Below are 13,107 nucleotides of genomic sequence, written 5' to 3'. Positions count from 1 at the left end.
TAGTCTTGTTTTGTAGAATTAGTTTAGCTAATAGTTTTCTGTCTAACTACCTAGTTTCACTATAAAATCCTTGTCTAGTAAACCCGTTGTCTAGACTAAACTTCAAGGAGGAGTACCGTTTATCTACTCGATCTCGGAAATTCTTAAGCTATAGGGTATACTCTCTTAAGAACGTGACGGTACCGCTATAGCTAATACTAAGTCCGAAGATTAGTAGGAGCTATAGTATAGAAGATGTGCACACCTTGGCAAGGGACTGCTAAGAAACCTATATAGAGTTACTAACAAGAAAGATCCTATTCCTATTCCTTCTAAACACTAGAATTGTAAGGTCTGCTCCCTTATAAACATAAGGAAGTTCAAAGGACCTACTATAGAGAGAAAAGGGGAGAGGCTGGCCCTCATCTCTATTAACATCTATAGGCCTTTTTAGGGCGTAGTCTCTAGGCTAGGATATAAATATTGGCTTAAGATTATAGACAACTTCTCTAGGAAGAAGTCGGTAATCCCTTTAAAGGCTAGGAGCGACGCTCCTATAGCCCTACGGGATTAGAAGGTCTAGGCAGAACGGTAGTCAAGGTGCTTTCTATCTACGATCCGTAGTAATAGTATAAAGGAAATTCTCGCCTTACTAAAAGAGTAGGAGAAGGAGTTTAGTACTTAGATAGACACAACTAATGCCTACAACTCTCTTCAGAATGGACCTATAGAAAGGTCAATTTAAGCCTCTAAGAACACAGTCCGGGCTATACTTAAAGACTCTAGTATGCTAGTTAAGTTCTAGCTAGAAGCTTTATAAGCATAGACTATAATCAGAAATAGACTACCTAATAGTCCGATTATTGATAGTATTGCTCTTTTACTAGAAGAAGCCTTTACTAGCCAAGTACCGTTAGTCGACTATTTCCGCGTCTAGGGATATAAAGCTATAGTCTATATAGACCTAAGAGCCTAACCTTAAGGCTTAAGGAGAGACAAGTTGATAAACTAAGGAAAAGAAGCCGTGTTTATAGGCTACTTAGAAAACACTACAAAATAATAGCTGTTCTAGGATCCTAACATAAAAGCTATAAAAGCGGATAGTCACGTCGACTAGTTTAAGATTAAGAAGGGGGGAGATATAGATCTTAGTATCACCTTTACTAACTAGCCGAGTCGAGCGCTATAGCGTAATCCTATTAGGAGGAAGCCCTTTAGGGCGAAATTTTCCGATAGGGGATTATTAGAAACACCGTTACGAAGGCTAGGAGAAAATATTAAGGCGGTTTTAACACTATCGAAGGCTAATAACGGTGGATCTATACAGAACCTACCCGAGTCATCAACACTATAGCAACCGCTATCTATACAACTTCTCCCTCCCCTAAAGGACATTAGGGAATACTAGAAGTTTAGAGATTAGGGTACTCTAATAAAAGAAAAAGAAGATGTCGTTCAGTTCGACCTATCCGAATACCTAGCGCTACCTTAGGTTATAGGTAATAAGAGGTTAAGGGGGGACGGAGATAATAACTCTAAAGAGTATAAGGCTAAACACTATAAGGCTCTTATTGCCTAGATGTTCTATCTAGACCCTATAATAAGCTAGGTAGAGGAGATTCTAAACGACGTAGAAGAATATATATTTACTACTATTAGGTAGGCCATAGCCTATTAGTAGGAAGTACTAATCCTAAAGTCCTATAAGGCAGCCGTAGGAGACCCTAAATAGGGAGATATATAGAGAGAGGTAATCGAGAACGAACTTATTGCCTTAGTAAGTAACAACACCTAGGAAGTAGTTATACCGCTAAAGGGTACAAATCTAATTACTTCTAGGTAGGTCTTTAATATAAAAAGAATGATTAGTAGAGCTATTAAGAAGTTCAAGGCAAGACTAGTTATAAGAAGGTTTTTATAGAAATATAGGGTTGACTTCGAAGAGACCTTTGTACCTACTGTTAGACATAATACTCTCCGAGTATTAATAGTAGTAGTGTATAAGAGAGATCTCGAGATACACCTAGTAGATGTGAATAATGCTTTTATCTAAAGTAGCCTCCTTAAAGACATCTATATAATCCTACCCCTAGGAGTTGAAGCACCTCTAAACATAGTGTTCAAGGTCCTACGAGGCCTTTATAGGCTTAAGTAAGTAGCTAGAGACTAGAACAAGCTCTGTGTTATAAAGCTAGAGAAGATTAGATTTACCTAGTCCTAGGTAGATCTATACCTACTTATCTATACGGATAGAGACCTTATAGTCCTTACCTATATAGATGACATACCTATTGTAGCTCCGAAGCTATTAGATGTTTAGTAGTTTAAGGCTGAGCTTAGAAAAGTGTTTAAGATTAAAGATCTTAGTGAACCTACGAAGATCCTTAGAATAAGAATTATAAGAGATAGGTCAAAAGGCACTTTAAAGCTTAATTAAGGACACTATGTCTACGCTAACTTAGCCAAGATAAACATAGCTAGAGAGAAGGCTACGCCAACCTACTTACCTATAGAGAGCTACGAGCATTTAGTACCTACGGTACCTATAGATAAGAGGTATAATAAACAGGATTACTAGAGCTATTGTCATGGTCTCCCTATAGAGTGTATAGAAGGTGAGGACAGAAGAGCCTTAGAGTGCTTAGAAGTCGTTAAGAAGTGACAGTCTAGCTTAGTATATGAGCGCTAAGAATCATATACCCCGTAATATTCACTACGGGACCTAGCCCTCCAAATTCACCCCTCTACTAAACCTTAACAGATTTACTTCGGCTCGTGACTATGTGACTTACGGCACTCCCGCGAGCACCCGCGACTACGCTAGACCCTAGAAGAAGCACGTAGAAGACTCGGAACGTAGGGTAGGTTAGAATAAGGTTTTGAGCAAAGCTACTAAGCGCGGCTTCGTACGGGTTAGCCCTATTAATACGGGGACACGCACTCGCGAGGGTCGCGTATAAATATCTAGCCTTCCCTAGGCCTCTCTTGCTTTCTTCGTCTTTTGTTTTGTGTAGTAATCATACTATACCCTTTTATATCTATACTTCGCACCTATATTCTCGCTTTTACCCTTATATCTTATAGGCTAGGCTCTCGCCCTAACATTATAAAAGACTAATAAACCGTTAACTACTCGAGTCATCCTTATAGGTGACCACGCCACCGATAGAGGTGTTAACCTCGATAACTAAGACACTCTATTCTACTTTAGTAAGTAGACTAACATCCCCTTCTTAAACGCCGCTACCTTCGGTGCCTAGGCAAACGCTAACCCCGATACCGCCTACGCTCTTATTAACCGTACCGTCTCCTCTTTCCGCGAGACCGCCTAGCAGGTCGAGCAAGTAAACAACTAAGTAACATACCTTTAAGGTATTATAAATACCTTCTAGAACCTCGCCCCGTACGCCGACGACAACCGCCGCTAGTACTTCTCTAAGAAGGTTAACGACCTAGACGAGTTCGACGGTAATAAGAGCAAGTTTAAGGCATTTAAGACATAGCTCACTATCAAGCTGTTAGCTAATGCCGACCACTTTCCGTAAGAGAAAGACAAAGTTACGTACGTCTTCTCCCTCCTTCGGGGAGACGCCGCGGCTTAGGTATAATACTATATCGATAACGCTACGTAGACTATCGGCTACCCGGACGTCCTCACCTTGATATAGGACCTCCGTGCTGCCTTTAGTGATCTAGACCGTAGAGCTACCGCCTAGAACGCTGTCTATAACCTCCTCTAGAAGAACAAGAGCTTCGCCGAGTACCTCGCGGCCTTTAACCGCGACATCGGGTTTACCGGCTATAACGAAGAGACTAAGAAGAGCACTCTCCGCCGTAGTTTGTTAGTAGAGCTTCTTCGAGCCCTCGAGGATAAGGACGTCGGTGCTATAAGCTTCCGTAAGCTCGTCGAGACCTACTAGCGCCTCGACTCTAAAATAAAACATACCGCCTCTCTCCTCGCTTCCCGTTCTTAAGGTCGTTAGCCTCGTAGTCCCGGAAGCTACTTCGCTGCTCTACTAGGCGCCGCCGCTCCTACGGCTCTCCCTCCCGTCTCTATAGGTAACGCTATAGATCTTAGCGCTAGTACCGCCGTCCCTCGAGTCTAGGGCCTCGTTAACGGTAAGCTCACTCCCGAAGAGAAGCTTCGCCGTCGCTAGGCCGGACTCTATACCTACTACGGCGGTCTAGGCTATATCGTAGCTAACTGTCCGTAGCTCGCTACCCGTAACGCCCGTAACCCGGTTCGCGGCGCTATCGGCGCTATCGAGCCTACTCTTACTACTCCCGCTAAGTAGGAAAAAGCCTAGGTCTTCCTTATCGACGCGATAAAGACTAAGAATAACGTTTACCGAAAGTGAAGAGAGGAAAGAAGTTAAGGATCAATATAGTATAGCTAGACCTATACGACGAGACGGGTAAGGACTACGCTTATAAACCGTTCGTTACGAATGTAAATATCGGCTCAAAGAAACTCTCTTCTTCCAATCTCACTCTTATAGACACTAGCGTACTAGGCGAGTCTTTTATAGACTATAAACTCGCGACCTCTCTTAACCTCGAACCCTAGGAACTGAAGTACCCTCGTACCCTTAAACTCTTTAACGGCACGGAGACTACTACTAGTAAGATTACTTATGTTATATATACGTTAATCACCCTCGGAGGCAAGCGTATGTCGATCACTAGCTTCCTTACGTCCCTACCGTATTAGAAGTTTATCCTCGGCCTCCCCTAGTTTAGACGATACCGACCTATTATCGACTAGACTTCCCTTACTATTAGCTTCCCTCTAGAAGTTCCTCCGGCACCTCCGCCTTCTCCGCCGCCTTAGCGCGGTCCTAAGTATACTAAGATCTTCTAGGTAAACGCCGCTACCTTCACTACTACTACTAAGTAGCCTAAAGCTTAAGTCTTCGCCGCCTCTCTCCGCGATATCGATATCGCCCTCGAGAAGCTCGATAAGAAGCGTACACCTACTAACCCTACTACGAAGGTCCCTCCTTAGGCACACTATATCCTCTACGTATTCGATACTAAAGCCGTAGACGAGCTGCCTCCTCATCGCCCTTACGACTATAAGATTAAGCTAGAAGAAGGTGTAGAGACACCGTTCGGACCGTTATATTCTATGTCCCGAGAAGAGCTTATCGTCCTTAAGAGATACCTCGAAGAGAACCTAAAGAAGGGGTTTATTCGAGCGAGCCGTTCTAGCGCTAGTAGTCCCGTTATGTTCGTTAAGAAGCCCGGCGGTAGTCTACGCTTCTACGTAGACTACCGAGGCTTAAACGCTATTATAAAGAAGAACCGCTACCTAATACCGTTGATTTAGGAGACGCTCGAACGCCTCTCTAAGGCTAAGTACTTTACTAAGCTCGATGTCATCGCTACGTTTAATAAGTTACGAATAGTAGAAGGACACGAGTATCTTATAGCCTTCCGTACTCGCTACGGGCTGTTCGAGTCGCTCGTTATGCCCTTCGGCGTTTATAACGGGCCTAGTACCTTCTAGAACTTTATTAACGACATCCTTTAGGAGTTCCTCGATCAGTTCTATACTACCTATATCGACGACATCCTAGTCTATAGCGAGACTAAGGAGGAGCACCGCGAGCACGTCTATAAGGTCCTTTAGAAGCTTATAGACGCCGGCTTATAGCTCGACATCGACAAGTACGAGTTTAAGAAGACCGAAGTCAAGTTCCTTAGTTTGATCATTACCGTAGACGGCATTAAGATAGACTAAGAGAAGATCGACGCTATCGTCGAATAGGATACTCCTACGAACGTCAAAGAGGTCTAGGGTTTCCTAGGCTTTACTAACTTCTACCGCCGCTTTATCTACGCATTTTCGGGCGTAGTACGCCCTTTAACGAAGCTTACGCGTAAGGGTAAGAAGTTCGCCTAGACCGACGAATGCTAGGAGGCTTTTGACTTACTTAAAGCGAAGTTTGTTAAGAACCCGCTTCTATAGCACTTCGATTTCGAACTAGAGACCCGTGTAGAGACCGACGTATCCGACGGCGTAGTAGGCGGTGTCCTGCTATAACGCCGCTCGCCTAAATCCCCCTAGTTACCTATCGCCTTCCTCTCTAAGAAGTTGACCGCTACGGAGTATAACTACGAGATCTACGATAAGGAGCTTCTCGCTATCGTTAAAGCTTTCGAAGAGTAGCGCCCCGAGCTCGAAGGCTCTACTATACCCGTCTAAGTAAGCTCCGACTATAAGAACCTCGTCTACTTTATAAAGAGTAAGCTACTTAATCGTCGCTAGGCCCGCTAGAGCGAGTTCCTCTCCCGGTTCAACTTCGTAATCTCGTATACGCCCGGTAAGGCCAACTCGATAGCCGGCGCCCTTACCCGCCGCCCTAGTAACTCTCTAGTTAATCGAAGAGGGGGCCGGCAAATCGTAGGGCAATAAGTCATTAAAGAGCACAACCTCTCTTCCGAGCTTCGAGAGTACCTATCGAACGGCTAGCCTACGCTCGCCGCTTCCTTTACTACTCTCGTGCTCGCTCCTACCTACCTTAACGAGAGTGACGATGAATCCGAGCCTAAAGAATACGCCTCGGACGCTAAGGACTTGAACGACGATAAAGAGGGCTTAGTAACGACCGACGGCTTATCCAAATTAGACTTTAAGGGGTTTGATAATAAGGAGTAGCCCGAAGGCATTATAGTACGAGTACGAACAGCGTACGATACCGATATAGACGCCTAAGAGTTAGTTTAGGCCCTTAGATCTAGCGCGAGGACATTCCCGGGCTTCTCGCTATCCGAGTACGAGCTCTAGGAAGGTGTCGTCTACTTCCGTAAGAAGCTTTACGTACCGTAGCCCGAAGGCTCTAATATCCGAGCTAAGATTCTTTAAATTATCTACGACTCCGCCTCTAGGGGTCACCTAGGCGTAGCTAAGACCTATAAGCTCCTCGCTAGATATTACTAGTGGCCGTATTCCTAGAAGGACGTCCGCCGCTACGTACTAAACTACGCTACTTACCGAAGAGCCAAAGCTAACCGCTACCGTCCCTACGGTCTCTTATACCCTCTCCCGGCTCCTAATCGTCCGTAGAAGCACATCACTATAGACTTTATTACCGATCTTCCTTACGGTAAGACCTTTAGCGGCGTAAAAGTAAAGGCCCTTCTAGTGATCGTAGACCGTTACTCTAAGGACCGGTATATAATCCCGTACTAGAGTATAACCGTAAAGGAGACTACTCGCTTGTTCTACGAATTCGTCTAGCGCTTTTAAGGCCTCCCGGATAGTATCACCTCTAACAGAGGTACCTAGTTCATCTCGTACTTCTAGAAGCGTCTATGTGCTATCCTAGGCATTAAGTATAACCTCTCGACTAGTTTTTAGCTATAGACCGACGGCTAGACCGAAATTACGAACGCTATCCTCGAGTAGGTCCTTCGTTACTTCGTCGACTACTACTAGAAGGATTGGCCTTAGTATATCCCTACGGTAGAGTTCGCTACTCGTAACTAGGACTCGGAGACTACTAGCTACTCTCCCTTCTATACTACGAGAGGTTACTACCCTCGTATAGGTATAGAACTAGAAGAACCTCTCCCGCCTACCGAAGACGTAAACGAGTAAGTAGTAGACAAGTTCGCTACTATACTCTTATAGATCTATAAAGAAGTTCACGACGAGATAGTGTACGTATAAGCAATCTACGAGGATCAAGCCAATCGTCGTCGCTAGCTAGCTCCCGACTACTAAGTAGGCGATATAGTCTACCTTAACTCTAAGAACATTAAGACGGACCGCCCCTCTAAGAAGCTAAACTAGAAGAACCTAGGTCCTTTTGAGATCACCGAGCGTATTAGTTTATACGCCTACCGTCTAGCTCTTCCTACAAACATAAAGATCTACGACGTCTTCTATCCCGTACGCCTTCGGCCGTCGGCTAAGGACCTATTCCCGAACTAAAACTAAGACATACTAGGTCCTCCCGATAAAGTAGAAGTCGACGAGCCTATTAACCTACCTTCTAACGACTATGCCGTCCGTAAGATCCGGGGAATCCGCGTAGAGCCTAACGACGTTAAAGGACTACCGCCGATTAAGTATAAAGTCGAATAGCAAGGTTGCCCTAAGTAGGATACCTTATAGGAACCTATCTAATATATTATCTTTAATCGTTAAGCAATCGAAGAATACCACGCCCGCGTAGACGGCCTAGAAGTCAATATCGGCAGGCTCTTCGAATCTAAGCTCTTCGACGGGGCTTACTAATAGTGTATCGACTATAACATTAGGCCTAGGCCTAGTACTAAAGCTAAACATCCTCGATATATAGAACTACTACGGCTTCGTAGGAACTTAGCTTTGTTCGGGGGGCTACTGTTATAGTCTCCCTATAGAGTGTACAGAAGGTGAGGACAGAAGAGCCTTAGAGTGCTTAGAAGTCGTCAAGAAGTGATAGTCTAGCTTAGTGTATAAGCGCTAAGAATCATATGCCCCGTAACATTTACTACGGGACCTAGCCCTCCAAATTCACCCCTCTACTAAACCTTAACAGATTCACTTCGGCTCGTGACTATATGACTCACGGCACTCCCGCGAGCACCCGCGACTACGCTAGACCCTAGAAGAAGCACGTGGAAGACTCGGAACGTAGGGTAGGTTAGAATAAGGTTTTGAGCAAAGCTACTAAGCGCGGCTTCGTACGGGTTAGCCCTATTAATACGGGGACACGCACTCGCGAGGGTCGCGTATAAATATCTAGCCTTCCCTAGGCCTCTCTTACTTTCTTCGTCTTTTGTTTTATGTAGCAATCATACTATACCCTTTTGTATCTGTACTTCGTACCTATATTCTCGCTTTTACTCTTACATCTTATAGGCTAGGCTCTCGCCCTAATAGCTATAATAGTACCTAGATGTAGCTAATAACAATAACAAGGCTAGACTTGGTATTCCCCCTTAGAAGAATTAGCTCATATATTGCTAATCCCTCGTAGTAGTATATAAAGGCTTTAAAGAAGCTCTCCCGATACCTACGGTCGTACCTAGACCTAGGTCTTATATATAGAAAGGGAGGGGGCAATCTCTAGGGATACTCGGACTCTGACTACGCTATAGACAAAGTAGATAGAGTCTTAATTCTAGGATACGTATAGTTCCTTTATAAATTACCTATGTCCTAGATAAGTAGGAAGTAGAAGTCTGTTATAACATTAATAATAGAAGCTGAGTTTATAGCTATAAACGTAGCCGTAAAGTAGTCACAATTTCTTACTACTGTCCTTAGGGACATAGGGTGCCTAGAACTAGTAGGAAAGAGCTCTTTCTAGCCGAGTATAAGGGCAAGCAAGGGCACTGTTAACGAGCTAAGGCTAGTCAAGCTTATAGGTAATAACTAAGCCGCTTTAACACTTATTAAAGATGCCTATATACATAAAAGGTCAAAGTATATTAATGTTGTATATAACTATGTTAGACATCTCTAGTAGTAGAAGAAGATTGTAGTAGACTACTACTATATAAAGGATATAGCTACTAATAGGTTAATAAAGCCCCTTAATAGCTAGTAGTTCTAAAACTTTATAAGGTAGCTCTAGCTTACGTAAAGGGATTATAGGAGACTATATGGCCTAAGTAGGAGTGTTAAGAACATATAGGCCGTAGGACAAGTATATAGGTGTAGGTATGTCATATGACTAGATCACGTGACTAGGGTTTACTAGCCTATAGGCTAGCAAACATCCGGACACCTAGTATCTACCTACACTAATACCGGCGATACTATATATAGATATACGCTATCCTATTAGGTCCTTCTTCGTCTTTCGTATTATCCGCCGTCTTCTACTACTACGTAACTCGTACCTATTTAATAGTATCCCTAACTAGGACACCTATAACTTCGACGAGATAGGGTTTATAATAGGTATTATTACGTCTTAGAGCGTCGTTACGGGTTTAGAAAGGCGTAGTAGAAAGAGGAAGGTCGTTTAATAGGGTAATAGAGAGGGAGTAGAGAGATAGCGTATTAGATAGCTCTTATACGAAGCGAGATTAGTAAGCTACGTAAGTCTAACGAGGCCCTTATATAGCGAAAAGCACGAAAGCGCAAGTATATTTAGTCTAGAGGGTCTCTAACCTTCGATAAGGCGTCGCAATTAATACCTCTAGAGGATAATAGGAGGTAGGAAGTGAGTAGAGAGTCGCTAGATAGTATTCGGCTAGTACTAAGGCTACGACGCTATAAGTAATATAGCGAGTCGGGGCATAACGTACGCACCTATTAAGTAGACTTACTAGATAGAGAAGAATCTAAAGAGGAATTGTCCTCCTAGTAACGATTCTATAGGATGTCGCCGTATTAAGATACCGTCGTAATCAAAGTAGAAGTGGTATAGTTCTTAGCAAAAGTAGCCCGCTCGGTAGTGTAGCCCGCTTGGTAGTGAAGCACGTTAGTTCTTCTAGTAACTTGAATTAGTTAGATTCTTCTAGCAACTTAATTCTAACTAATTAGAGGAGCGCCAAGGAAATCTTAGGGCTAATATAGAGCTCTACTCCCTCCTCGCTAACGTCACTACCTTCGCTCGAGTGTTCGCAAGCTTATACGTCGCTACGGTGTGGCTAGCGCTCGTCGGTCGTTGCGCTCAATAAATGTAGAAGTCTGCGGTTTGTCTACTACAGGGCGAAAGACATGTAGGCCGTGGATCATGCTCTTCGCTAATGTTTAGTGCGACGATCTCGCTGTATGGGGCCGTACTGGGCTAGTGTGGCTGTATAACACCGGTCTGCTTTGGTGTAGAGGATGGGCGGGAAGCTGTGGCTGCCCAATACATCGACGAGCGGTCCACTGCAGGCCGAGCTGGAGTCGTTTGCGCTCACAGGATGCGCACGTTTCGCTTTAGGCAAGGGAAGCTGGGCATCTAGAGGGATAGACGATTTGAGCAATTACAGGGCTTAACGTCTCCTCGTTGCTTGGATGTCTACGTAAGGCGTACGGTCGCTCTGCCCCTCGACGTAGAAGGGCACATTCTCCACATCGTCTCAAATGGTAACGGTGGCATTCAGCCTCCGCGATGCTTCCTCCATTAAAGGCACTTGGGGTTTGTAGGCCCTTCGTTGCAGTAGCCGACCTTGCCATTTTCATCGGCGGTACATCCAGTTTGGCATGTCTGGCAAAATATGGCCCTACCGTCTTTGCACCAATACTGTTCCCGGGCATTCCCGCATTAGTTCGAGGACAGCATCGATCGCTGAGGGGTACGAGTGGTCATACCAAGTCGCCGTCTGGGCAGATCGCTCTAAGATGGTATCATTCGTGTTAGTTTCGTGGAGTCTTCGCGATCTATTGTGGCCGAGTGGGTTGGATGAGGGTCGAGGGTCTTACCCGTTTGGACCGCCAGAGATTTGCTGGCAGTTCTGGTTGAACTTTTTTGCGAACTTGAGATCGTCCACGGGGGCGCCGCCTTGGACAGTGGCGCTCGCCGTGGCGAGCATGGCGACGCCGGCGATGAGAGATGTGACGAAGTGCATCTTGGAGGGAAGTGGGAGTGGTGATGTCTCGGTAACTAAGGATGTGATGAAGCAATAATGCGCAGCGCAGACGGGCTGCTTTATAGGTTGCACACCTAGGGTGCCGTCTACAAGCACTGGCCGCACCGATCAGGCTTCCTTGGATGTTGTGCCAAGCTTACATCAAGCATTGTACAGTACGCTGCACAATATTACGAAGCTCCGCGAAGTTCCGCAACTCATTGTATAACATCTACCAGGGTCATCTCGAATCGCGGCCATCTCGTAAGCTTGCTGGTAAATACGCCGTCCGGACTGCGAACTTATCCTGGTCGTGAGAGGACATACCCGTGCGCTTGCGAGATGGCCGAGATTCGAGATGACCTTGGTAGATGTTACGAGTTACGAGTCCGTGAAAGTGCAGTGTTCTGCGGCTTCGTACCAACATGATCGTTGCACGTGGGAGGGCAGGCATGTGGCAACCTGGCTCGATGAGCTAAATCGCGCGCGGCCCCGAAGTGACGCGCCAGGAATGGCAACTACGCCTTTCTTTAACAGCGACTTTCCAAACCCATCCCGGCCTCGAATGCGGCGAACCGCGAACGTGGAAGCGCAAATGACGGTCACAATCGGTCTCGACTCTCGGGGAGTGCTTCAACTCATCAAAGCACGAACGTCCACTTCCTGCAGGTATCCCCGAGAAGTCGTCTGTAATAAGCGCATGGCACACTGCAGCGGAAGACGTGGTAGTATCAGCAGCCCCAGTATTGCATTCGCCCGTCGCGGCCGTACGCGACACGAGTTCTACATCCTGTGCCAGATAATATGCCTTTGCTGTGTTCCGCGCAACGTTCACACGATGCAAAATACCCGTTCTGGAATACCGGGGATAGGGAATAGCTTTGAACTCAAACTTATACATACCTTGGCGATATCTCGACGGATCAAACAAATCCTTGTCGTGCGGGCTGATAAAATGATCTGGGGTCTCCTTGAATGAAGTTGTGTCCCACTATGCGAAAGGCTTCGCCCAACGGGCGCAGCTTGACCGCACGTGGACATCCTCTTGTTGTGAATCAGGTGACTTGGGTACCATATTAGTCAGGACTTGGCACACACACCCTATATCAGCAATATCTGTAGCCACCATAGATACATCTTATGCAATTCAGAAGGTATCTGATCACCCTTATTGTTTCATGGTTCAGCAAGCTTGTACACTCGTCAATCACCCCTACAACAGGTTATGAGCCCGAGTGCTCCTCTGCCTATTCGACCTGAAGCCTGAATTGTCATCAGAGCCTCCAGCAAGGATCAGCTTGCTTTGCTGGTGACCCTGACCCTGCATTTGCCTTACCTGTATCCAATCGATTCAGCAACACCTGCAGGAAGCCGAGGTCCTAAGCATCAATACCAGTGATACAGCAGAAGAGCTAGGCCCAATATGGACAGCAGAACAAACAACCACAGCAGCCTGGCCAAATCCGCCAAGGACAACCAGGTGCTGAAGAAAGGAGTCCAGTTCCAACCCTGGAACACGATGCTCCTGACAGCCCTTCTGGAGAACGATCTAGCTAGGCATGTCTTCCATGATCTGGACTGGGTAGACAAGGTTTCAATGCCTTCCCCAGCAACTTATAGGGG

General features: G+C 45.5%; 1 protein-coding gene across 1 annotated transcript; it reads right to left on the bottom strand.

The window, feature by feature from the left end:
- Positions 1 to 11,039: 11,039 nt before the first annotated feature.
- Positions 11,040 to 11,484, bottom strand: CLAFUR5_13431 (Ecp1; the record flags this gene model as incomplete). Its single annotated transcript, XM_047912579.1, has 3 exons — positions 11,040 to 11,159; positions 11,228 to 11,252; positions 11,339 to 11,484. 3 exons carry the CDS (start codon positions 11,482 to 11,484, stop codon positions 11,040 to 11,042), a joined length of 291 nt encoding a protein of 96 aa, XP_047769011.1.
- Positions 11,485 to 13,107: the final 1,623 nt, after the last annotated feature.

This window comes from Fulvia fulva, chromosome 12, assembly GCF_020509005.1.
Source record: "Fulvia fulva chromosome 12, complete sequence".
Lineage (NCBI taxonomy): Eukaryota > Fungi > Ascomycota > Dothideomycetes > Mycosphaerellales > Mycosphaerellaceae > Fulvia > Fulvia fulva.
This window is presented reverse-complemented; position numbering and strand designations above follow the sequence as displayed.